This window comes from Salvelinus namaycush, chromosome 42, assembly GCF_016432855.1.
Source record: "Salvelinus namaycush isolate Seneca chromosome 42, SaNama_1.0, whole genome shotgun sequence".
Taxonomy (NCBI): domain Eukaryota; kingdom Metazoa; phylum Chordata; class Actinopteri; order Salmoniformes; family Salmonidae; genus Salvelinus; species Salvelinus namaycush.
The window spans coordinates 9,223,979-9,248,229 of record NC_052348.1 but is presented as its reverse complement, the minus strand read 5'-3'; the positions used below and the strand labels follow the sequence as shown (position 1 = coordinate 9,248,229).

Below are 24,251 nucleotides of genomic sequence, written 5' to 3'. Positions count from 1 at the left end.
GATACAGTGAATTATAAGTGAAATAATCTGCCTGTAAACAATTGTTGGAAAAAATACATGTCATGCATAAAGTAGATGTCCTAACCGACTTGCCAAAACTATAGTTCGTTAACAAGAAATGTGTGGAGTGGTTGAAAAATGAGTTTTAATGACTCCAACCTAAGTGTATGTAAACTTCTGACTTCAACTGTAGCCTAGTGGTTAGAGCGTTGGGCCAGTAACAAAGGTTGCTAGATCGAATCCCCGAGCTGACAAGGTAAAAATCTGTCGTTCTGCCCCTGAACAAGGCAGTTAACCCACCGTTCCTAGGTCGTTTAGTTAAATAAAGGTTAAATCAAATAAATAAAAATGAAATAGTGGAGAGGAAAGAGGGTGGTCCCTATCTTGTCACTTCAGTACGGCCTCTATTTTGACATTGCTTAGTGTCGCTGCTGACCTCACTGAGTTTTGTATGAGGACATTTCTCAGTGATAGGCCTGTGTCCAAACAGTAAAGTGTTGGTTTGATCAGTGTGATGTTAGTGATTGGTCTACTGATAATGTGGAGGTTTTTAACTTTTCAAACGCTTGGTTCATGCATTCGTTCTTCAGTTGAACAGCCACTCTGATGCTAAACTAGTAGCATAGTAATAACTGTAGATAATAGTCATGGTAGGCCAATACCTGTAGTAGGACAGTGCGAGGACAGCAGACCAGTCCAGAGACTGGCTTCTGAGTTCAAAGGTCGTCGGTGGTGTACGGAGTGCGATAGTCGGCCGACCCAGCCGAGGGGACATACCAGGAATACCACCTGTCTAATTTTTAACTTCTACAGCCGAGAGGGAGCGTGCATACCAGACTGACAGCCGCCCAGGCCAGGAGAGATGGCCTGTGTGTGTGTGTGCACCTGTTTGCATTAGCGTTTGTGTGTCTTCGAGTGAGAGTGCACTGAATAAACACAGTGAAGTACGCCGGGCGGCATGCTGGCTTGGCTTAAACTGCAAGTTAATACCCATTGCCCACATTCTTAGACTTATCCAATATAGACTCTGTCCCAGTTTCTCAAACAGATTTTGGCGTTTCAAAGATACAACACATTCTTCCAAAGCCGCTCTCTCCCTCTCACTCCTACACCCGTTCTCCACCCCCATTTTGTCATGACCCCGCCAGTGAGCTTGGCTGTCTCTCGTCTACTGTCTACATGGGCCAAGTCATCCAAACTACCAGTGGAACGGAGAGCGGGAACAATGTGCAGGTAGCCACCCAGCCAGTCCTTGGGCAACGCATCCCAAATAGAAGGCACAGTGGTTTAGTGTCCCTTCTCTCTCCCTGTCTAGCCAGACTTCCCCCCAGCCCACAGCCACAGTAACAGAAGGGACCTTGGCTGAGTGAGTGGTACCACGACGCCAGTTTTAGACTTTGGTCCCTCAGGAATGTGTCACTGTTACTGCTGGATGCTCCAGTGTTGTTGTTGTTGTTGTTTAGTGGCGTGTCTTTCTGAACTCCAGTTTCTAAGGTCACTATGACAAGTTATAGACAGTCTTACTCGTCTGTTTATATGAATGAACCACCTGATGTAGTTTATATATTGGTTACGATATGCACTAGCTTTACGTTTCATGTGTTTCTGTGTACAGATACTGTATGTTTCTCTCGCTCTGTCAGGTTGACGAAGCCCCTGTCGTTTGCGGACTGTGTGGGAGACGAGTTACCGTGGGGATGGGAGGCCTCATACGACCCTCAGATTGGCATCTACTACATCGACCACATCGACAGTAAGTTGACAGGTTTACCTCGGTGCTACCCCACTCATTAACATTATGTCTTTGCCCAAACCATCTGGGCGATCCACCCGGGCAATCATTGATCTGTCCATTCTAAACAAAGGACCCCAGGCTATTTCAACCAAGATTCCGCCTCAGATGTTTTGGCAGGGGTATTCCGACACTGGATTTGAATTTCTCAAACACAACACAGAGAAATTAGTAGAACCGCAGAAACTGTAATGATGTAGGTTTTTTTGGTTTTCTTTCTCTGAATTGTGTGTCTGTAACATCTGCTTCCAGCTCACACTCTCATACACGTAGATCCCCTGAACGCAGCTCACTCTCCAGATCCCAATCACCTGAATTCTGATCACCTGTTCACACACCTGTGTGTCATTATCACACACTATTTAGTTCAGTTCTTTGCACCCCATCACTGTGAGGTATTGTTTGTTTTTGACACACTTCTATTCAGAGCTCTGTTTTTCCTGTGATTTATTCCTCCCGTGTATGATAGTTTTTGCCTCACTAACGACGCCTTTTGCCTATTCCCTATTCCCTGCCTGTACTTTAGCCTATCGGATTTCCTGTTATCAACCTATTGCCTGATCTCCCGGATGACGTTACTAGCCTTTTCCCTGCCTGTACTGTTGCCCTTTTGGACCCACTCTGTATGACCTTCTGCCTGCCCCTGGACCCAGCTACCTGCCTCCTCCTGTGGTCCCTTACATTAAACACCTACTGCGCCCTGCGCTTGAAACCAGCTCTCTGTCTCCCTCGTGTTCATTACAGTATCGTTATTTAGAAACTGAAAACCACTGGAACTTATTTTATTATTTATAGTCAGAGCGACATGTTGTTTGATATTGATGAGATATTGATGAGTCGTATGATAATTCGCCAAGTGTCTCCATCAAATGAGGAATGTATTATTTGTATTGACTGAACTTTGAGAAATGATCGAGTTGAAGTCGAGTCAAAATCCTTACGGTGGCCAAAATCTTTACTTTGGCCTTCCTTTGCTCGCTAGTCTTTATCTGTGTTTTAAGTTTTTCATTTGTTAAGAGTTTTCAGTTGTGAAAACCTGTTTTCAACTGATTTCGGCTAAATAACCCTAATCTGATGATATCCAGAGATATTATGAGTGTGGTGTCAAGGATGTTGACTGCCAGCAGTCTAATCAGTGACATTAAGTAAGCTAAACATGTTGCAAACTCACAGATGTCCTTCTTGGACAAGTGTCAGGCCAAGACGATAAGCTATGTTGAATTTGTCAATATTGTCAGCAGATTGATCTTGATATTAATATTGTCAAGGAATTTTTCAAATGAATTGTACATATTGATACGGTATTCCCTCACCTTTGCAAGTTATTATGCCACATCATTTCCAAGAATCAGAATAGGCAAATAGAAGAAAAACGGAATACGGAGAGAGAGAAAAGGTTTCAAGCTCATCTCCACTAAATGAAATACGTTTATGATTAGTCACGTTCATTTCTAAATGAGCAGATTAAATTCCACACGGACCGCCTATCTTCTGCTCATCCCTTAGGAAAACACTCACATTACCTGTGATTAAATAAAAATAATTATTAACTCCATTCAATTAAATCAGACATTTGTTTTCTCCCAATGCAGATGAAATCCATTTCCCAAATGTTTTTCATTGTGCTGCCTGGCTGTAGCCCGCGGGGTTGAGATGTGAGCTAGCTGCTGCTGCTGTTGTGTGGGCCAGAGATTCTATTTATCTGTTGCACTCACAACACATTTCTACTGCGATTGTTTGTTGGTTTTGTCTAACACCGGTGGGTAAACAAACGCAGTCAGCTGTCAGTCAGGAGTGGATGATTGTGTGGAGACTCAAGGCTTAGCTTCTGTGTGTTAAGGCTGGCCCTCCTGTGGGTGGTTGGATACAGTGTATTTCTGCACTTCTGAGCTATAGTTTGAATCAGAGTTTGGCTTGTTGCATTGTATTTTTTTTCATTTGGTCTGGTTGGTTTCACGTTGGCGAATGTCAAACGAACTAAAATGCGTAAACAAAACCACAAATCATTTGTTTATTGGAGATAAATGCGTATGTTAAATCCATCTATGATTATGAAGAAGCATAACTTGTGTGTCCCAAACCTCATTTTACCTTCGCTTTGGTCTTCCAACAACATGCGGGAGGAAACAGCGCAATATCCCCTCAAACCGCGAGGTGAATATGCTATATTCAGTAGCCTATTAGTGTTGTCACGACACCAGAATTTGGGCTTCGATACCAGGTTAAGTATCACGATTCTCGATACCATCACAATACCCAATACCAAAACGATAACACTGCAAAAAAAGAAGGCATATGAACCAGAGTCACAGAATGGCACTTGATCCATAAAGATAAACACAGCTACTGCTCTGTTCAATCGTTGGGCATCTTTTGAGTTCAATATCATTCCATTTGACATTTTTTGCGTCAACATTTTTCAGAGACAGCCGTGCATGCATTAACGAATCAATCAATGTGACTTTGTTTTTACAATCTAACTACATGTCACGATCGTCATAATAAGCGGACCAAGGCGCAGCGGGATATGAAGACATCTTCTTTTATTAAAGATGACGAAACGAACACTTTTACAAAACAAAACAACAAACGATCGTGAAGCTATAGACGTAAGTGCAAACACAAGCTACAAACGTACAACATAGACAACTACCCACAAAAGCCTACTGCCTATGGCTGCCTTAAATATGGCTCCCAATCAGAGACAATGAATGACAGCTGTCTCTGATTGAGAACCAATCTAGGCAGCCATAGACATAACAAGACAACTATACTCTACTCTGCCCCATACACATACAACACCCCATAGACACTACAAAACACATACATTCCCCATGTCACACCCTGACCTAACTAAAACATAAAGAAAACAAAGAATACTAAGGCCAGGGCGTGACAGTACCCCCCCCCCCCAAAGGTGCGGACTCCGACCGCACAACCTGAAATAGAAAGGGGAGGGTCCGGGGTGGGCCCCATCATGGCGGCGGCTCGGGTGCGGGACGTGGCTGGCTCTGGTGGATCCTGGCTGGCTGGCTCTGGCGGATCCTGGCTGGCTGGCTCTGGCGGATCCTGGCTGGCTGGCTCTGGCGGATCCTGGATGACGGCTCTGGCTGGTCATGGCTCGCTGACGGCTCTGGCTGGTCATGGCTCGCTGACGGCTCTGGCTGGTCATGGCTCGCTGACGGCTCTGGCTGGTCATGGCTCGCTGACGGCTCTGGCTGGTCATGGCTCGCTGACGGCTCTGGCTGGTCATGGCTCGCTGACGGCTCTGGCTGGTTATGGCTCGCTGACGGCTCTGGCTGGTCATGGCTCGCTGACGGCTCTGGCTGGTCATGGCTCGCTGACGGCTCTGGCTGGTCATGGCTCGCTGACGGCTCTGGCTGGTCATGGCTCGCTGACGGCTCTGGCTGATCCTGTCTGGCGGAAGGCTCTGGCTGATCCTGTCTGGCGGAAGGCTCTGGCTGATCCTGTCTGGCGGAAGGCTCTGGCTGATCCTGTCTGGCGGAAGGCTCTGGCGGCTCCTGTCTGGCGGAAGGCTCTGGCGGCTCCTGTCTGGCGGACGGCTCTGAAGGCTCATGGCAGACGGGCGGCTTTGCAGGCTCATGGCAGACGGGCGGCTTTGAAGGCTCAGTACAGACGGGCAGTTCATGCGGCGCTTGGCAGACGGACAGTTCAGACGGCATTGGGCAGACGGGCAGTTCAGGCGCCGTTGGGCAGACGGACAGTTCAGGCGCCGTTGGGCAGACGGGCAGTTCAGGCGCCGTTGGGCAGACGGGCAGTTCAGGCGCCGCTGGGCAGACGGCAGACTCTGGCCGGCTGAGACGCACTGTAGGCCTGGTGCGTGGTACCGAAACTGGAGGTACCGGGCTAAAGACACGCACCTTCAGGCTAGTGCGGGGAACAACAACAGGGCACACTGGACTCTCAAGGCGTACTATAGGCCTGGTGCGTGGTACCGGCACTGGTGGTACCGGGCTGAGGGCATGCACATCAGGGCGAGTACAGGGAGAAGGAACAGTGCGTACAGGGCTCTGGAGACGCACAGGAGGCTTGATGCGTGGTGCCGGAACTGGAGGCACTGGGCTGGAGACACGCACCACAGGGCTAGTGCGTGGAGGAGGAACAAGGCTCTGGAGACGCACTGGAAGCCTGGTGCGTGGTGTAGGCACTGGTGGTACTGGACTGGAGCGAGGAGGTGGCGCCGGAAATACCGGACCGTGCAGGCGTACTGGCTCCCTTGAGCACTGAGCCTGCCCAACCCTACCTGGTTGTATGCTCCCCGTCGCCCGACCAGTGCGGGGAGGTGGAATAACCCGCACCGGGCTATGTAGGCGAACCGGGGACACCATGCGTAGGGCTGGTGCCATGTAAGCCGGCCCGAGGAGACGCACTGGTGGCCAGATGCGTTGGGCCGGCTTCATGACATCCGGCTCAACGCTCAATCTAGCCCGGCCGATACGTGGAGCTGGAATGTACCGAACCGGGCTATGCACACGTACAGGAGACACCATGCGCTCTACTGCGTAACACGGTGTCTGCCCGTACTCTCGCTCTCCACGGTAAGTACAGGGAGTGGGCGCAGGTCTCCTACCTGACTTCGCCACTCTCCCTTTTAGCCCCCCCCCCAAGAAATTTTGGGGGTTTACTCACAGGCTTTTCGGGTTTCCAGCCACGTCTCCTTGCTGCCTCCTCATACCACCGCTCCTGGGCTTTAGCTGCCTCCCTCTCTTCAACAGAGCGGCGATATTCCCCTGTCTGAGCCCAGGGTCCTTTTCCGTCCAATATTTCCTCCCATGTCCATGAGTCCTGGTTTCTTTGCCGCTGTTGTTGGTTCCTCTCACGCTGCTTGATCCATGGTTGGTGGGTAGTTCTGTCACGATCGTCTTGATAAGAGAGAGAGGACCAAGGCGCAGCGGGATATGAAGACATCTTCTTTTATTAAAGATGACGAAACACGAAACGAACACTTTTACAAAACAAAACAACAAACGATCGTGAAGCTATAGACGTAAGTGCAAACACAAGCTACAAACGTACAACATAGACAACTACCCACAAAAGCCTACTGCCTATGGCTGCCTTAAATATGGCTCCCAATCAGAGACAATGAATGACAGCTGTCTCTGATTGAGAACCAATCTAGGCAGCCATAGACATAACAAGACAACTATACTCTACTCTGCCCCATACACATACAACACCCCATAGACACTACAAAACACATACATTCCCCATGTCACACCCTGACCTAACTAAAACATAAAGAAAACAAAGAATACTAAGGCCAGGACGTGACACTACATAACAACATAATGGTAATTCTTTATTTGAATGGTACATCTCTATTGATTAACTGGGTAAATCAAGATGTAGCCTAGGCCTATTGAAACTAATACAAATAATCAATAGGAGTGTGTGCGTGCATTGAGTTATTGAGCTCGTTTTGGCTGATTTCATGGGAATACAGATGAACAGAACAGTCTGTTTCCCTTCCATTTTTATTTTATTGTACTGATAAACAACATTCGCATAGGAGTATTTGCTAAAAGTGTGCGCTGTCTCTTTAACCAGTAATGAAGTCATTCACGAGGCAAGAAGGGGGCGGTCCGGAGTTAGTTCACTGAGGCAATAGATCATCTTTGGGTTGAGACGTGAGAGAGAGACCAATTAAGTGAATGAATAAAGTTTTGGTGGCAATCAGTGTTAAAATTTTCATATTTTGCATATTAAAACAAACAAAGCTGTAAGCTAGCAAGAAAAGTTAGCCTACAAAGCTGGAAGCTAATGGTGTCGTCATGCATTGTTCTAGCCTGTATGGACATTGTTTTGCGAACAGTAATGAACCATTTCAACATTTCTACATGCCGTGTCGCATTATTCAAGTGTGTTCACTTCTGTGCAGCATGAGTGGGGAGCTAACATGATGCAGCCCAGACGCTGAGAGCAGGCTAAGTGGAGCACACACAGTATTTTCGCGCTGTAAGGGGGGCGTTGGCTGCGCTGACAGAGTTGATCCTGGAGACACATTTGATAGCAGTGACGAAAGTTTTTTTTAAATCTAGTACTGAACCGTTTTTCATGTTCTAGTATAGAAAAAGCACCGAACTAAGGAGGTAAATGCACCAGAGCTGGAAAAACCTCTCCAAACCAATTTGGTGTGAAAGCCTCCTTATGGAAGTGATATACTTTCCTTTCTCAGCAAACACCCCAATGACCGTTTGTCAATGCATATTTCATGTCTAGCTCAAGGCCATCATACTCTCTTCAGACTGAACCTCCCTTCACCTGTCTAGGCTGTATCCCAGATACCTGTGAGGTGAGTGGAGAATGTGGACTGATTGATAAGGGCCCAGTCTATCCTCGGCAGGTCAGGTGGTCTGGAAAACAAAAATTCCTGGCCCTAGTTAGGGCAGGGGTGGCTGGGGGGTTAGTCTGGGTGGGTACCTACTTCTCCCTGCCCTGTCTGTACCCTGTCTGTCCCGCCTAGCTTCTCCCTCCCTGCCCAGGCTGTCCCCCGCCCAGCAGGCCTCACTTCCTTATTATGTAAACCCTGCTGCTGCCCTGTGGCCTCCCTGCATTGTTGGAGTGGAGGGAGGGACAGGGGTTGATAAGGGTCTGTTATGTGTGGTGATTTGCCTTCTCTTATGTGGCGTAGATGGGCCCAGAGAAGAAGGGTTGCCTAACCTAGTGGGAACTTCTCTGACTTCACATAACCACTCAGGGAGTTGCTTTGGGTTCCCCCCTGGTCTTAGTGGAAGTCCTGTTGAAGTTTTGGGTTTATTATGCATAGAGGTAGACAGACACATGCTCTCCCTCACACTCTTATAAGCTCTCATAAAATGACAGATATTCAGTCACATCCTGAGAGTTGAGGTGGGTGTGTTCTGCCGTGCAGGCAGGAGTGTGCTGTCAGATACCAATGACGAAACAACAGACCGACTGTGTCAACACTGTCTATTGTGCTCTAGCCACTACCTCATACCTTTTAGGGTTGATCATCAGCATGTGGCTTTGGGTTCGCAAGTGTGTGTGTGTGAGGCTCAAATCATCTATCATATCATACAACGACTTCTGTAGGACATCGATACAGTGTCTAGCCAACAATGATTCACCAGCTAATTGTTCGATTTATAGGGAACCGTTACCAACCTCGGAGCTCAAGAGCAACTCCCAACATTGACCACAAGTTATATAGCAGATCAGAAACAAAACATTACTCAGGGCCTAGCCGAGTATTATCCAACCCAGCAAACTGGGAACGTTCCCAGAACATTAGCTAAGATTCTCAGTTCTAGTTAAGGTTTTATATAACATTAGGATGATAGCAAATTATTGTAATATTTTCTTATGTTTTAAATTAAATATATTTGGAATGTTCTCCTAACATTTACTAAAATGTTGTGCACAACATCTGTAACTATCACATTCCCCAAACGTTCTCATTAGGTTTCCAGGCAATGTAATAACACAATGTACCAGTGATGTTTTTCAAGCAAACCGAAATTGGGTCTGTGGAAGTTCCCAGAACATTCGCTAGGTTGCGTCAAATGTTTTCATAACACAGATACTGCCCAGTCGTGCTGATGGTTATACAATGTTTGTATAAAATATTTGTTTTTGTGTTATTAGAACATACGCCGCGAGCTAAAAGAAATTCTGGGAACTTTCACATAACCAATTTTGGTTTGCTAGGTAGCCTACACCCTCGGCAGAAGAATACACAGGGCTGAGAGTTCCATAGAGAGAGAGAGAGCGGGAGAGTGGAGACAGGCACTGACACTGTCACAAGCACATACACACACACACACACACACAAATCCTGCTGGAGTGAAATCCGGTTATTCCTCATAGCAGCCAGTCTCTGCATTGCTGACATACTTAGTGTGGCACGGAGGGGGCCATACTCTCAGTGTAGAGACTTGTTGTTTTCCACACAAAGGCTGTGTGTCTCCCAAATGGCACGCTATTCCCTATATAGTGCACTATTGACCAAAGCCCTATGGGCCCTAAACTACATAGGGAATTGGGTGGCATTTGAGACACAGCCAAAGTACAGTAAGGAATGAAGGATTAACCCTTTCCTGCCCTGCCACCGGACAGAGTTCTGGGCTACCCCAGAAGAGAGGTTCAGAGACAAACAAAAAAGAGGGCAGAGAAAGAGAGAGGGAAAGGAGTGAGAGAGAGTGGGAGAGGAAGAGAGAGAGAGAGTAGTGTTGTGATTGATTCAGATGGATTGCTTCCTCTGCTCTCCCACTGTGCCTTTCTCTTTCCTCCAAACAACCCACTGTTAGATGTGGGTGTAGGCCTTCTTCGTTTGCAGTATACAGTGACTTCAGAAAGTATTCAATGCCGATACCGATTATTGGAGGACCAAAAAAAGCCGATACCGATTAATCGGCCGATTTATATTAAAAAATGTATTTATTTATTTATAATAATGACAATTACAACAATACTGAATGAACACTTTTATTTTAACTTAATATAATACATTAAAAAAATAAATTTAGCCTCAAATAAATAATGAAACATGTTCAATTTGGTTTAAATAATGCAAAAACAAAGTGTTGGAGAAGAAAGTAAAAGTGCAATATGTGCCATGTAAAAAAGCTAACGTTGAAGTTCCTTGCTCAGAACATATGAAAGCTGGTGGTTCCTTTTAACATGAATCTTCAATATTCCCAGGTAAGAAGTTTTAGGTTGAGGTCATTATAGGAATTATAGGACTATTTCTCTCTATACCATTTGTATATCATATACCTTTGACTATTGGATGTTCTTATAGGCACTATAGTATTGCCAGTGTAACAGTATAGCTTCCGTAACTCTCCTCGACCCTACCTGGGCTCGAACCAGGAACACATCGAAAACAGCCAGCCTCGAAGCATCGTTACTCATCGCTCCACAAAAGCCCTTGCAGAGCAAGGGGAACAACTACTCCAAGTCTCAGAGCGAGTGACGTTTGAAACGCTATTAGCGCGCACCCCGCTAACTAGCTAGCCATTTCACATCGGTTACACCAGCCTAATCTCGGGGGTTGATAGGCTTGAAGTCATAAACAGCTGCTGGCAAACGCACAAAAGTGCTGTTTGAATGAATGCTTACGAGCCTGCTGCTGCCTACCATCGTTCAGTCAGACTGCTCTATCAAATATCAAATCATAGACTTAATTATACCATAACACACAGAAATACAAGCCTTAGGTCATTAATATGGTCAAATCCGGAAACTATCATTTCGAAAACAAAACATTTATTCTTTCAGTGAAATACGGAACCGTTCCGTATAACGGGTGGCATCCATAAATCTAAATACTCCTGTTACATTGCACAACCTTCAATGTTATGTCATAATTACGTAAAAGTCTGGCAAATTAGTTCGCAACGAGCCAGGCGGCCCAAAGTGTTGCATATACCCTGACTCTGCGTACAATGAACGCAAGAGAAGTGACACAATTTCTCTAGTTTAATATTGCCTGCAAACATGAATTTCTTTGAACTAAATAAAAATATACTTCTGTGTATTGATTTTAAGAAAGGCATTGATGTTTATGGTTAGGTACATTAATGTAACGATTGTGCTTTTTTCGCAAATGCGCTTTTGTTAAATCATCCCCCGTTTGGCGAAGTTGGCTGTCTTTATTTCTTCCAGACAGTCTTCATAGTTTGCAACGAGCCAGGCGGCCCAAACTGCTGCATATACCCTGACTCTGTTGCACAGAATGCAAGGGAAGTGAGACAATTTATCTAGTTAAGATAAATTCATGTTAGCAGGCAATATTAACTAAATATGCAGGTTTGAAAATATATACTGTGTATTGATTTTAAGAACGGCGCTTTTTTCGCGAATCATCCACAGGCCACCAGAACAGCTTTAATGGGCCTTGGCTTAGATTCTATAAGTGTCTGGAACTCTATTGGAGGGATGCGACACCATTCTTCCATGACAAATCCCATCATTTGGTGTTTTGTTGATGGTGCTGGAAAACGCTGTCTCAGGCGCCGCTCCAGAATCTCCCATAAGTGTTCAATTGTGTTGAGATCTGGTGACTGAGACGGCCATGGCATAGGGTTTACATATTTTCTTTGTTCATCCAACCATTCAGTGACCACTCGTGCCCTGTGGATGAGGGCATTGTCATCCTATGGGGCCAAAATAATAGCCTGCGGAGCATTTTTATACATGACCCTAAGCGTGATGGGATATTCATTGCTTAATTAACTCAGGAACCACACCTGTGTGGAACTACATGCTTTCAATATACTTTGTATCCAAATCAAATCATCAAATCAAGTTTATTTTATATAGCCCTTCGTACATCAGCTAATATCTCGAAGTGCTGTACAGAAACCCAGCCTAAAACCCCAAACAGCAAGCAATGCAGGTGTAGAAGCACGGTGGCTAGGAAAAACTCCCTAGAAAGGCCAAAACCTAGGAAGAAACCTAGAGAGGAACCAGGCTATGAGGGATGGCCAGTCCTCTTCTGGCTGTGCCGGGTGGAGATTATAACAGAACTATGCCAAGATGTTCAAAATGTTCATAAGTGACAAGCATGGTCAAATAATAATCATGAATAATTTTCAGTTGGCTTTTCATAGCCGATCATTAAGAGTTGAAAACAGCAGGTCTGGGACAGGTGGCGGTTCCATAACCGCAGGCAGAACAGTTGAAACTGGAATAGCAGCAAGGCCAGGTGGACGGGGGACAGCAAGGAGTCATCATGCCCGGTAGTCCTGACGTATGGTCCTAGGGCTCAGGTCCTCCGAGAGAGAGAAAGAAAGAGAGAAGGAGAGAATTAGAGAGAGCCAAGATTTTCAAAATGTTCATAAATGACAAGCATGGTCAAATAATAATCATGAATAATTTTCAGTTGGCTTTTCATAGCCGATCATTAAGAGTTGAAAACAGCAGGTCTGGGACAGGTGGCGGTTCCATAACCGCAGGCAGAACAGTTGAAACTGGAATAGCAGCAAGGCCAGGTGGACGGGGGACAGCAAGGAGTCATCATGCCCGGTAGTCCTGACGTATGGTCCTAGGGCTCAGGTCCTCCGAGAGAGAGAAAGAAAGAGAGAAGGAGAGAATTAGAGAGAGCCAAGATTTTCAAAATGTTCATAAATGACAAGCATGGTCAAATAATAACCAGGAATAAATGTCAGTTGGCTTTTCATAGCTGATCATTAAGAGTTGAAAACAGCAGGTCTGGGACAGGTAGGGGTTCCGTAACCGCAGGCAGAACAGTTGAAACTGGAATAGCAGGAAGGCCAGGCGGACTGGGGACAGCAAGGAGTCATCATGCCCGGTAGTCCTGACGTATGGTCCTAGGGCTCAGGTCCTCCGAGAGAGAGAAAGAAAGAGAGAACGAGAGAATTAGAGAGAGCATACTTAAGTTCACACAGGACACTGGATAAGACAGGAGACGTACTCCAGGTATAACCAACTGACCCTAGCCCCCCGACACATAAACTACTGCAGCATAAATACTGGAGGCTGAGACAGGAGGGGTCAGGAGACACTGTGGCCCCATCCGATGATACCCCCGGACAGGGCCAAACAGCAAGGATATAACCCCACCCACTTTGCCAAAGCACAGCCCCCGCACCACTAGAGGGATATCTTCAACCACCAACTTACAATCCTGAGACAAGGCCGAGTATAGCCCACAAAGATCTCCACCACAGCACAAACCAAGGGGGGGCGCCAACCCAGACAGGAAGATCACGTCAGTAACTCAACCCACTCAAGTGACGCACCCCTCCTAGGGACGGCATGAAAGAGCACCAGTAAGCCAGTGACTCAGCCCCTGTAATAGGGTTAGAGGCAGAGAATCCCAGTGGAGAGAGGGGAACCGGCCAGGCAGAGACAGCAAGGGCGGTTCGTTGCTCCAGAGCCTTTCCGTTCACCTTCACACTCCTGGGCCAGACTACACTCAATCATATGACCTACTGAAGAGATAAGTCTTCAGTAAAGACTTAAAGGTTGAGACCGAGTCTGCGTCTCTCACATGGGTAGGCAGACTGTTCCATAAAAATGGAGATCTATAGGAGAAAGCCCTGCCTCCCGCTGTTTGCTTAGAAATTCTAGGGACAATTAGGAGGCTTGCGTCTTGTGACCGTAGCGTACGTATAGGTATGTACGGCAGGACCAACTCGGAAAGATAGGTAGGAGCAAGCCCATGTAACGCTTTATAGGTTAACAGTAAAACCTTGAAATCAGCCCTTGCCTTAACAGGAAGCCAGTGTAGGGAAGCTAGCACTGGAGTAATATGATCAAATTTCTTGGTTCTAGTCAGGATTCTAGCAGCCGTATTTAGCACTAACTGAAGTTTATTTAGTGCTTTATCCGGGTAGCCGGAAAGTAGAGCATTGCAGTAGTCTAACCTAGAAGTAACAAATGCATGGATTAATTTTTCTGCATCATTTTTGGACAGAACATTTCTGATTTTTGCAGTGTTACGTAGATGGAAAAAAGCTGTCCTTGAAACAGTCTTGATATGTTCGTCAAAAGAGAGATCAGGGTCAAGAGTAACGCCGAGGTCCTTCACAGTTTTATTTGAGACGACAATTCCCTCATTTACTCAAGCGTTTCCATTACTTTGGCAGTTACCTGTATATCTGAGTCAGTGTTCTGGCGTGCTGTAGCTGTATGACACAAAAAGAGGCTACAAATAAAGTATTATCATCACCATAATTTTTATGGGAGTAGATCTCATTGATGACATTCTACCCTCTCTAGAGAGTACCCAGCTAGAGGACCCCCGGGCGGAGTGGAGGAAGGAGCAGGAGAGGATGTTGAAGGAGTACCTGACAGTAGCCCAGGATGCCCTGGTCACCCAGAAAGAGCTGTACCAGGTGAAATGGATGGATTAGTGAATGGATGGATGGATGGATATATGGATGGATTGATGGGTAAATAAAATAATGACAATGGATGGGTGGGTGAAAGGATGAATGAATGAATTAACAAATAGAATGAGGGAATGGATGAACAAAGGATGGATGAATGAACGAATGTATGAATGAACAAGACTTATTTCCGTTGTGATCTTCGTTACCAGGTCAAAGAGCAGCGGCTGGCCTTGGCCCTGGATCAGTACACATGTCTCAACGACGCATACAAGGACAAGTCCAGCTCACGCACCAGCCGTGAGTAGTGAACCTGACCCGAACTTAGTTCTAAACCAATTGTCACACACAAGCGCGTTCTCTCCTTCACACACTAACGGTCCAGATGGCTCTCTCTCCTCCAGTGTTCTCGGGGTCTTCGTCCAGCACTAAGTATGACCCTGACATCCTCAAGGCTGAGATCTCCACCACCAAAGTCAGGGTAAGGTGCATCTCTCTCTCTCTCTCTCTCCCACCTCTTCTCAACTTATTTATTTTGTTGTATTTTACCCCCTTTTTCTCCCCAATTTTAATCTGGTCTCATCGCTGCAACTCCCAAACGGGCTCAGGAGGCGGAGGTCGAGTCATGCGTCCTCCGAAACGTGACCCGCCAAACCGCGCTTCTTAACACCCGCCCGCTTAACCCGGAAGCCAGCATCACCAACGTGTCGGAGGAAACACGTTCAACTGATGACCGTAGTCAGCCTGCAGGCGCCCGGCCCGCCACAAGGAGTCACTAGAGCACGATGAGCCAAGTAAAGCCCCCCCTGGCCAAACCCTCCCTGGCCAAACCGTCCCCTAACCCAGACGACGCTGGGCCAATTGTGCACCGCACTATGGGACTCCCGATCACGGCCGGTTGTGACACAGACTGGGTTCGAATCCGGGTCTGTAGTGATGCCTCAAGCACTGCGATGCAGGGCCTTAGACCGCTGCGCCACTCGGGATGGCAACTAGTGTCTTCTTGACTGTCTATCTCGTTCTCACTCTTCTTTCTTTTTCTCGTTCTCTCTCTCGCGCTCTCTCTCGCACTCTCTCTCTAGCTCTCTTTCTCTCTCTCTGTCTCTCGCTCTGTCTCTCGCTCTCTGTCTCTCTCAATTCAATTCAAAGGGGCTTTATTGGCATGGGAAACGTATGTTTACATTGCCAAAGCAAGTGAAAAAAACAAGAAACAAAACACCTCTCTTCTCAGTGTAAGTGCATTCCTCTGTGTGTCTGTTAATGTGTGTCTGTACTCTGGTTTTAACATTTGTCTCTGTCTGCTACTGTAGGTGAATATGCTGAAGAGAGAGCTCTCCCAGATGAAACAGGAGCTCATCTACAAAGAACAAGGCTTTGAAACCTTGCAGCAGTAAGTCCCCTTTTCATATTGATCACACACCGGTCTGTCACACACCTGCCTATTAAACACACGCACACACACACGCACCTGTGTATCGTATGTTGCTCTGTGAATGTTGTGATTTTACAGCTTTAGTGTTACGTGTCTATTGGACTTGATAGTGCCTGAGGGCAGTCATAAAACAGTTTGATTACAGATGTAGGATCTTAATTTGATCACTTTGGTGCAGGAGCACTTTCCTGCAATGCAGGACATTTAAAACTGCAAAAATTGCCATTAATTATATTCCACATAATAATTCATTATTCCTGTTACTGGCTCAAATTAAGATCCGACATGTGTAGGAACCGCTGTATAGGATTATTCGAAAGAGCCGCTACAATCTACTAATAGGAATTCACATTCGTAGAGAGAGAGAGAGAATGAGATCGGAGGAAAAGAGAGGGGGAGAGAATGACCCTGAGATAGGAGGTAAAGAGAGGGGGAGAGAATGACCATGAGATAGGAGGTAAAGAGAGAGAGAATGACCATGAGATAGGAGGTAAAGAGAGAGGGAGAGAATGACCATGAGATAGGAGGTAAAGAGAGAGGGAGAGAATGACCATGAGATAGGAGGTAAAGAGAGAGAGAGAGAGAGAATGACCATGAGATAGGAGAAAAAGAGAGGGGGAGAGAATGACCATGAGATAGGAGGTAAAGAGAGAGAGAGAGAATGACCATGAGATAGGAGGTAAAGAAAGGGGGAGAGAATGACCATGAGATAGGAGGTAAAGAGAGGGGGAGAGAATGACCATGAGAGAGGGGGGAGAGAGAGAAAGAATGAAGGGGGAAGAGGGGTTGATAGAAGGAGAGACAGAAAGTAAGAGGTGGGAGGGAGAAGGAGAAAGGGGGATTGGGAGTAGACAGAGAGATGTAAGGAGAGAGAGAAAGAGAGTGAGGGGTTATGTTGCTCACATGGCAGGATTAAGCTCTGTCCAATGCAGCCACTTTTTATTACAATAATTGAAACAATGAAGCATTGTCGTTCACCCTCCACACACACTCCATCCGCTCAGGAGGCACACACAATAAAGGAAAAGAGTGAAAAGGGGGCAGGAACACACACACACATACACACAAAACGCACATTAGGAAGGTCAGAAATCACGTATGGCAGTTTAACAAAGGTTGCTTGTTATGTAATTTTGTCGTACTATGCTGTTAGACAAACACTCAACAGAGCTAGCAATACTGTTCAAAGGTTTGGGGTGACTTAAATGTCCTTGTTTTTGAAAGAAAAGCACATTTTTTGTCCATTTAAAATAACATCAAATTGATCAGAAATATAGTGTAAACATTGTTAATGTTGTAAATGACTATTGTAGCTGGAAACAAATAATTTTTTTGTGGAATATCTACATAGGTGTACAGAGGCCCATTATCAGCAACCATCACTCCTGTGTTCCAATGGCACGTTGTGTTAGCTAATCCAAGTTTATCATTTTAAAAGGCTAATTGATCATTAGAAAACCCTTTAGCAAGTATGTTAGCACAGCTGAACACTGTTTTCATGATTAAAGAAGCAATAAAACTGGCCTTCTTTAGATTAGTTGAGTATCTGGAGCGTCAGCATTTATGGGTTTGATTACAGGCTCAAAATGGCCAGAAACAAAGTACTTTCTTCTGAAACTCATCAGTCTATTCTTGTTCTGAGAAATGAAAGCTATTCCATGCGAGAAATTGCCAAGAAACTGAAGATCTTGTACAACGCTGTGTACTAGTCCCTTCACAGAACAGCACAAACTGTCTCTAACTAGAATAGAAAGGAGTGGGAGGCCCCGGTGCACAACTGAGCAAGAGGACAAGTACATTAGAGTGTCTAGTTTGAGAAACAGACGCCTCACAAGTCCTCAACTGGCAGCTTCATTAAATAGTACCCGCAAAACACCAGTCTAAACGTCAGCAGTGAAAGAGGCAACTCCGGGATGCTGGCCTTCTAGGCAGAAAAAGCCATATCTCAGACTGGCCAATAAAAAGAATACACTGTATTTCTGATCAATTTGATGTTATTTTAATGGACCAAAAATGTGCTTTTCTTTCAAAAACAAACAAGTGACCCCAAACTTTTGAACGGTAGAGTATATCTGGACTTTAACACCCTTATAGATATCGATGTGTTCACATTCAAATTGATCTATGCAGAATCCAGATCATTGGAGATTCTGATGTTTGTGAACAAAACTTTTCTCTCTTTGGTGTTTTTTTTTTAAACTTCATTTGTGTGTGTGTGTGCGCTCCCTTTTTGCAGGATCGACCAAAAACTGTGTGGCGAGCAGAGTGGATACCGTCTGAAGGAGGCCAAGGCCATCGTGACGGAGCTCAAGTCTCTCCGCAGGGCCATCAGCTCTGGAGAGAAGGAGAAACAGGACCTCATGCAGGTACTGTGTGTGTGAAATATTTTGGTCTGTGTGTGGGTTCCTATATCTGCTTTTTGAGAGCTCCTGGCAAGGTCATGTTCATTAGGCACCCAACAGAAGGAAACAGACTGAAACAGGAAGGGACTGGCTGAACTTATCCGATTTTGAAATGCTCATTTTCGTTTTCCGTTTTGGTATGGTGTGCCTTTCAACCCTGAACTTCCCTCTAGAGTCTAGACCCACCCCATGTTCTCCTCTCTCCCATAGTCTCTGGCTAAGCTAAAGGAGAGGTTCCACACGGAACACAACATGGGCCGTTCGGAACCAGACCTCCGGAACCCAGTGGGCTCCAGACAGACGCTAGAAGCCGGCTCCCAGACAGACGTCTCTGGAGAGGTGAGCACCACCTCTCATTCTCTCCTCTCTTTCACTCTCTCTCCCTTTCTCTCCCCTTATTCTCTCCAACTCTCTATCTTGCTCCCACTCTCACTCAACAATTTGTCACCCCCCCTCTCTATCTTTCTCTCCTCTCTTCTCTTGCTTTCTCTCCTCTCTCTCTCTCATGTCTCTCCTTTGTCTTAATAAAATGCCTGTGTGTTGCTGAGAGGAATGTCCCCGCCCCCCGTCTGTGGGCCTTCCCTGGTGGGACTGGATTCCTCTGCACAGACACACACACACACACTGGATTCCTCTGGTTCCTCGGAGCAGATGATAGCTGCCAGGGGCCCGGCCGGGCAGACTGGGCTCAGGGTTAGAGGTAGAGAGGCAAAGCTGCTTACTACACTGGGGCTTTTCTCCCTCCCTCCCTCCCCACACACACACACACACACACACACACACACACACACACACACACACACACACACACACACACACACACACACACACACACACACACACACACACACACACACACACACACACAGCGAGACCTTCACCGATGGAATGCTAAATGGAGGGAGGGCAGAACGAGGGAGGGAGAGGTGGAGGTCTCTCTAATGATATTAAACCCAGTCACTTGAACTTGAAGCAGGTACATGTGATGTTTTTTGTTCTCTCTCTCTCTCGTTCTCCCTCCGTTTCTCAGGCTGGTTTGAGGAGCAGGTCATTCTTGGCTGAGAAGGTTAGACTTAGTCTCCAATATGAAGAGGCCAAAAGAAGGTAATCTCTCTCCATCTCTCTCTCTCTGTTTTTTTTTTACTGCAGACATTCCTTATGTTAATATCCATATCACCTGACCACAGAACTACAACAGTAAACTCAATGGAGATGGGTAGAGGGCGCACTTGCCAGAAAGCTTGTTTTAGCATGGGCCTTCGATCACGTTAGCATGGGCCTTCGATCACGTTAGCATGGGCCTTCGATCACGTTAGCATGGGCCTTCGATCACGTTAGCATGGGCCTTCGATCACGTTAGCATGGGCCTTCGATCACGTTAGCATGGGCCTTAGATCACGTTAGCATGGGCCTTAGATCACGTTAGCATGGGCCTTAAATCCCATCCGATCTGACTTCAGATCAGAGCAATTAAGGGTCCATGTCCAGCCATTAAATGGTTATGCATTATCAGTCACAGGCTGTGACTTGGACGGCTGTCAGTTTCACACATTAGCGACGTGATCTGTGACCACCGTGGGCAGTTTCAGGCTCAGTGAATAAAACGCAGGTAAACCCCTCCCCTTATGGACGGTAATCCCTGACATTTGGGCTTTGAAACGTTTTTCTAATCCGTCGGTATAGAACAGGTGTTTCTACAGAGAGCAGGCGGTGGAGTGTGGCAGCATGACAACTCCCTTGTTACCCCTCCTCCTTTCGGAGAGGCTTGCTGCTGGCTTTAGACCCCTGGGAGTGTCTGTGCCAGGAGAAAGGAGTTCAAGAAAAGCATTTTCACTGCGTTCCCTTATGAGCGCATGTGTGTTTTATATAGGGGTTAAAATAGACTACATGGCCAAAAGTATGTGGACACTCGCCGAAAAATCATGGGCATTAATATGGAGTTGGTCCCCCCTTTGCTGCTATAACAGCCTCCACTCTTCTGGGAAGGCTTTCCACTAGATGTTGGAACATTGCTGCGAGGACTTGCTTTCATTCAGCCACAAAAACGTTATAGTGAGTTCGGGCACTGATGTTGGGCGATTAGGCCTGGCTTGCAGTCGGCGTTCCAATTCATCCCAAAGGTGTTTGATGGGGTTGAGGTCAGGGCTTTGTGCAGGCCAGTCAAGTTGTCTATGGAGATTGCATGGCTGTGTACTCGATTTTATACACTTTTCAGCAACGGGTGTGGCTGAAATAGCGAAATCCACTAATTTGAAGGGGTGTCCACATACTTTTGGTGTATATAGCATCCCTAACCTCTGTTTCTGTTTCTGTTTCTCGCCTTCCTCCCACAGTATGGCCAACGTGCAGGTGGAGCTGGCCAAGCTGGAGAGCGAGGCGTGGCCGGGGGCGGTGGACGTGGAGCGGGAACGTCTCCTCCTGGTCTCGGAGAAGGAGGAGCTCCTCAAGGAGCTGCAGTTTGTGTCGCCACGGCGACGCACCCCGCAGGATCTCCAACGTCTGGAGGCCCAGAGGCTGCAGCTGGAGCAGGACCTGCAGGCCGTCAGGAACACCCCCAGCCACGCCCTGGCCCAGAGGTGAGACCCACAATCCCCGGCACCTTCCCTTTAAAAACCCGATGGTTGCCTCGCAGCTAGTCGTAGCCGTGCAGTTCGACGTTTAGACAGAGTCTAAAAAGTCCCCCGGACGTAGGCGATACATGAGGTTGTGTGTATGTAGTGTTTGTGTGAGTTCCCCACGTGTTCCTCGTTGACGTCCAACGGATAACAAACAAATTGATTTGCCCGCCCACGCGGTTACGGCCTTTTGTTTACCTAATGAACGACGCCAACGTTCCAAAGGGTAAACATTGTAAGGTGCCTTTTAATTACCGTTCATTAGCATACCAATTGTTACTCACCCACACACTGAACACACACACACTCTGTGTGGTAATTGTCTTGTTTTGGAAGCAGACTGTGTCGCTGCAACATCGCGTCACATTAGACGGCAGAGCGACAGCCGTAATTGGAAACATGGCGCTTGTATGGGTTGTAATTGTAATTACATATTGTCACAGACACACACACTACACTACACACACACACACACACACTGACTACATTTGAAGAAGCCCTATAATTGTGTCTTGAGCTAATTAGGCTCTGTGTAATTGCTCGATCAATGAAGACAGTAATTAAGGTTAGTGTTCTTGAAGCTTTGTTAGCAGAACAGAGAGGGAATTCCTACCAGAGGGAAGGGGGCATGTTGTCTATTTAGTATTTATTAGACCAAGAAGTCTCATTGAGGTCAGAAGAACACTTTTCCAAAGGAGACCGAGATATGTGTTCTGTCCCAGACATGGATATGTGTTCTGTCCCAGACATGGATATGTGTTCTGTCCCAGACATGGATATGTGTTCTGTCCCAGACATGGATATGTGTTCTGTCCCAGACATGGATATGTGTTCTGTCCCAGACATGGATATGTGTTCTGTCCCAGACATGGATATGTGTTCTGTCCCAGACATGGATATGTGTTCTGTCCCAGACATGGATATGTGTTCTGTCCCTGACATGGATATGTGTTCTGTCCCTGACATAGATATGTTGTACTCATAAGGATTTGTCTCTCTAGATTGAAGGTGCAGGAGAGGAGACGAGTCCTGGTACAGAAACTGGAGGAATCAACCAGACTGACCACACTGCTCCACTCTCAGCTCAAGAGGTGTGTGTGTGTGTGTGTGTGTGTGTGCGCACTTAAAGCTTGTATACCTATACACAAACACACTCTTGCGCTAAGGCCACGGTTACACAGGCAGCCCAATTCTGATCTTTTTTTTACTAATTGGCCTTTTGACCAATCATATCAGCTCTGAAAAAGATCTGATTTGAAAAGATCTGATGTGATTGGTCCAAAGACCATTTAGTGGGGGAAAAGATCAGAATTGGGCTGCCTGTCTAAACTCAGCCAAAGTGTTCCTCCAATACACATACATACAGCTACAGTAAGTAAAACGTTGCTGGTTGAGGTGCTTGTTCATGGTGCGTGTGGCTGTGTGTTTAATGTGTGTTCTCTCTCTCTCTCTCCCTTACAGTTTGTCGGCCAGTACCCTGTCCGTCTCATCAGGCAGCAGCCTGGGTTCTCTGGCTTCCTCCCGCGGCTCCCTCAACACATCCTCCTCCCACGGCTCCCTCAACTCCCTCTCCTCCGGAGACCTCTACTACACCCCTGCAGAACCCCCCTCTCCCCTAGACCTGGACTACCAGTGTAAACTGGACCTGCTCCTCCAGGAGCCCCTGACCCCCTCTGGGATAACCTACAGGCGAGGAGACCCCCCAGGAACTATCACCACCATCCACGAACATGAGGTGGAGAACCCACACCCACACAACACGTCGCTTCACACACACACCGTCGGAACCGGTACCACCGACCTGGTCCCATTAGCGTCGCTGGTTGCGGTGTCCTCGAAGCCGGCCGAGCCGTCCAAGTCGGTGACGTCGCTTTCCTCGAGGTCGTCGTTGTCTTCTCTCTCGCCGCCGGGTTCGCCGCTGGTGCTGGAGGGGGTCGGTGCGTTCCCGTCGGCGGGCCCACAGGACTTTGGGGATGGCGACGGCGGTCTGGTGGTGTCGGACTTTGGCGGTCTCGGTCTGGGATTCTACGACGGCCAGGGGATGGGGATGTTTGAGCCGGAGACGGGGGAGAGGGACAGAGGAGGGGAGGGGGGGAGGGAAGGGAGAGGGGCACTGGCTACCCTCAGAGAGAGTATCACAGGTGAGACGTTTGCTCTGTTCAAATTTTTTTTTGTAAACAATGGTTAATTTATTGAGTCACAAGGGCAATATAATCATATTACACTCCCCCCCCCCTTTTTTTTGTACTTACTTACACAATTCCAAGCATAGCCCTGGCGGCCCCACCCTATCCCCAACCTTGGACAACCCATAATATATATATAAAAAGATATATATTTATTTGAATCAAATTAAAATAAACAACCTGTACTACACTAGAATATTCACAAAGTAATTTGCTGATACAACACCGTCAAGTAAACATTTTACATCACACACCTACATCATATCCAACAGTTTAGAGATTTCTGAGGCAACTACTTTCCGTGTTTCCAGAGAGGACTGGCTTTACTCATACGGGAAATACTTCCTTCCTTCCTTCCTTCCTCCCTTCATTGGAATTTACCACTGATTAGAAATGCCTTGCGCTGCATGGCGCAACACTGCCACCTAGCAGCTCAAAATGGAGCTGCGCTGAAACAGCACCACTACATAAACTAGGACAGTGTTTCCCATCTCCAGTCCTCCAGTTCCCCCGAACAGCAGACATTTGTATTGTAGCGCCGAACCAATACTCTGCATTCAACTCAAGGGCTTGATGATTAGTTGACAAGTTGAATCAGGTGTGCTTCTCCAGGGTTACAGCTATAATGTGTGATGCTGGAGGCTCCCAGCGCCTCTTTGGATGTAATCCGAAAACACTTTTTCGGATTAATGAACTTTTCTTCGATCACTTTGCAAGCAGCAGCCCCCCCCCCCCCACCCCCCGCACGCATATCAACTCTGGTGTCTTATTTCAGTTGTACTTCATGTCTTCGCCTGTGTTGTTGTCAGACGTGGACCTCCAGAGGCCGGGGGAGGACAGGCCCGCCTGTGTGTCAGCAGCCGTGTCAGACGAGTCCGTGGCCGGGGACAGTGGGGTGTATGAGGCCTCTAATGTCAAACGGTGGGTCACACTCACTTCCCGCTCTTTTCATTATTTCGATCGATCGCACTCTCTCGCTCTT

At 46.9% G+C, this 24,251-nt stretch overlaps 1 protein-coding gene across 1 annotated transcript in view; it reads left to right on the top strand.

Moving 5' to 3' along the window:
• The window catches only part of LOC120034735 (protein WWC2-like), a 45,055-nt gene that overhangs the window by 7,864 nt on the left and 12,940 nt on the right, over positions 1 to 24,251 (top strand). Inside the window, exons 2-14 of the mRNA XM_038981338.1 lie at positions 1,644 to 1,753; positions 14,525 to 14,640; positions 14,847 to 14,934; positions 15,039 to 15,115; positions 15,945 to 16,024; positions 18,303 to 18,432; positions 18,679 to 18,807; positions 19,499 to 19,572; positions 20,802 to 21,044; positions 22,085 to 22,174; positions 22,545 to 23,157; positions 23,189 to 23,224; positions 24,045 to 24,190. Coding sequence (XP_038837266.1) covers positions 1,644 to 1,753; positions 14,525 to 14,640; positions 14,847 to 14,934; positions 15,039 to 15,115; positions 15,945 to 16,024; positions 18,303 to 18,432; positions 18,679 to 18,807; positions 19,499 to 19,572; positions 20,802 to 21,044; positions 22,085 to 22,174; positions 22,545 to 23,157; positions 23,189 to 23,224; positions 24,045 to 24,190 — 1,932 coding nt within the window. The remainder of the gene's footprint in view (positions 1 to 1,643; positions 1,754 to 14,524; positions 14,641 to 14,846; positions 14,935 to 15,038; positions 15,116 to 15,944; positions 16,025 to 18,302; positions 18,433 to 18,678; positions 18,808 to 19,498; positions 19,573 to 20,801; positions 21,045 to 22,084; positions 22,175 to 22,544; positions 23,158 to 23,188; positions 23,225 to 24,044; positions 24,191 to 24,251) is intronic.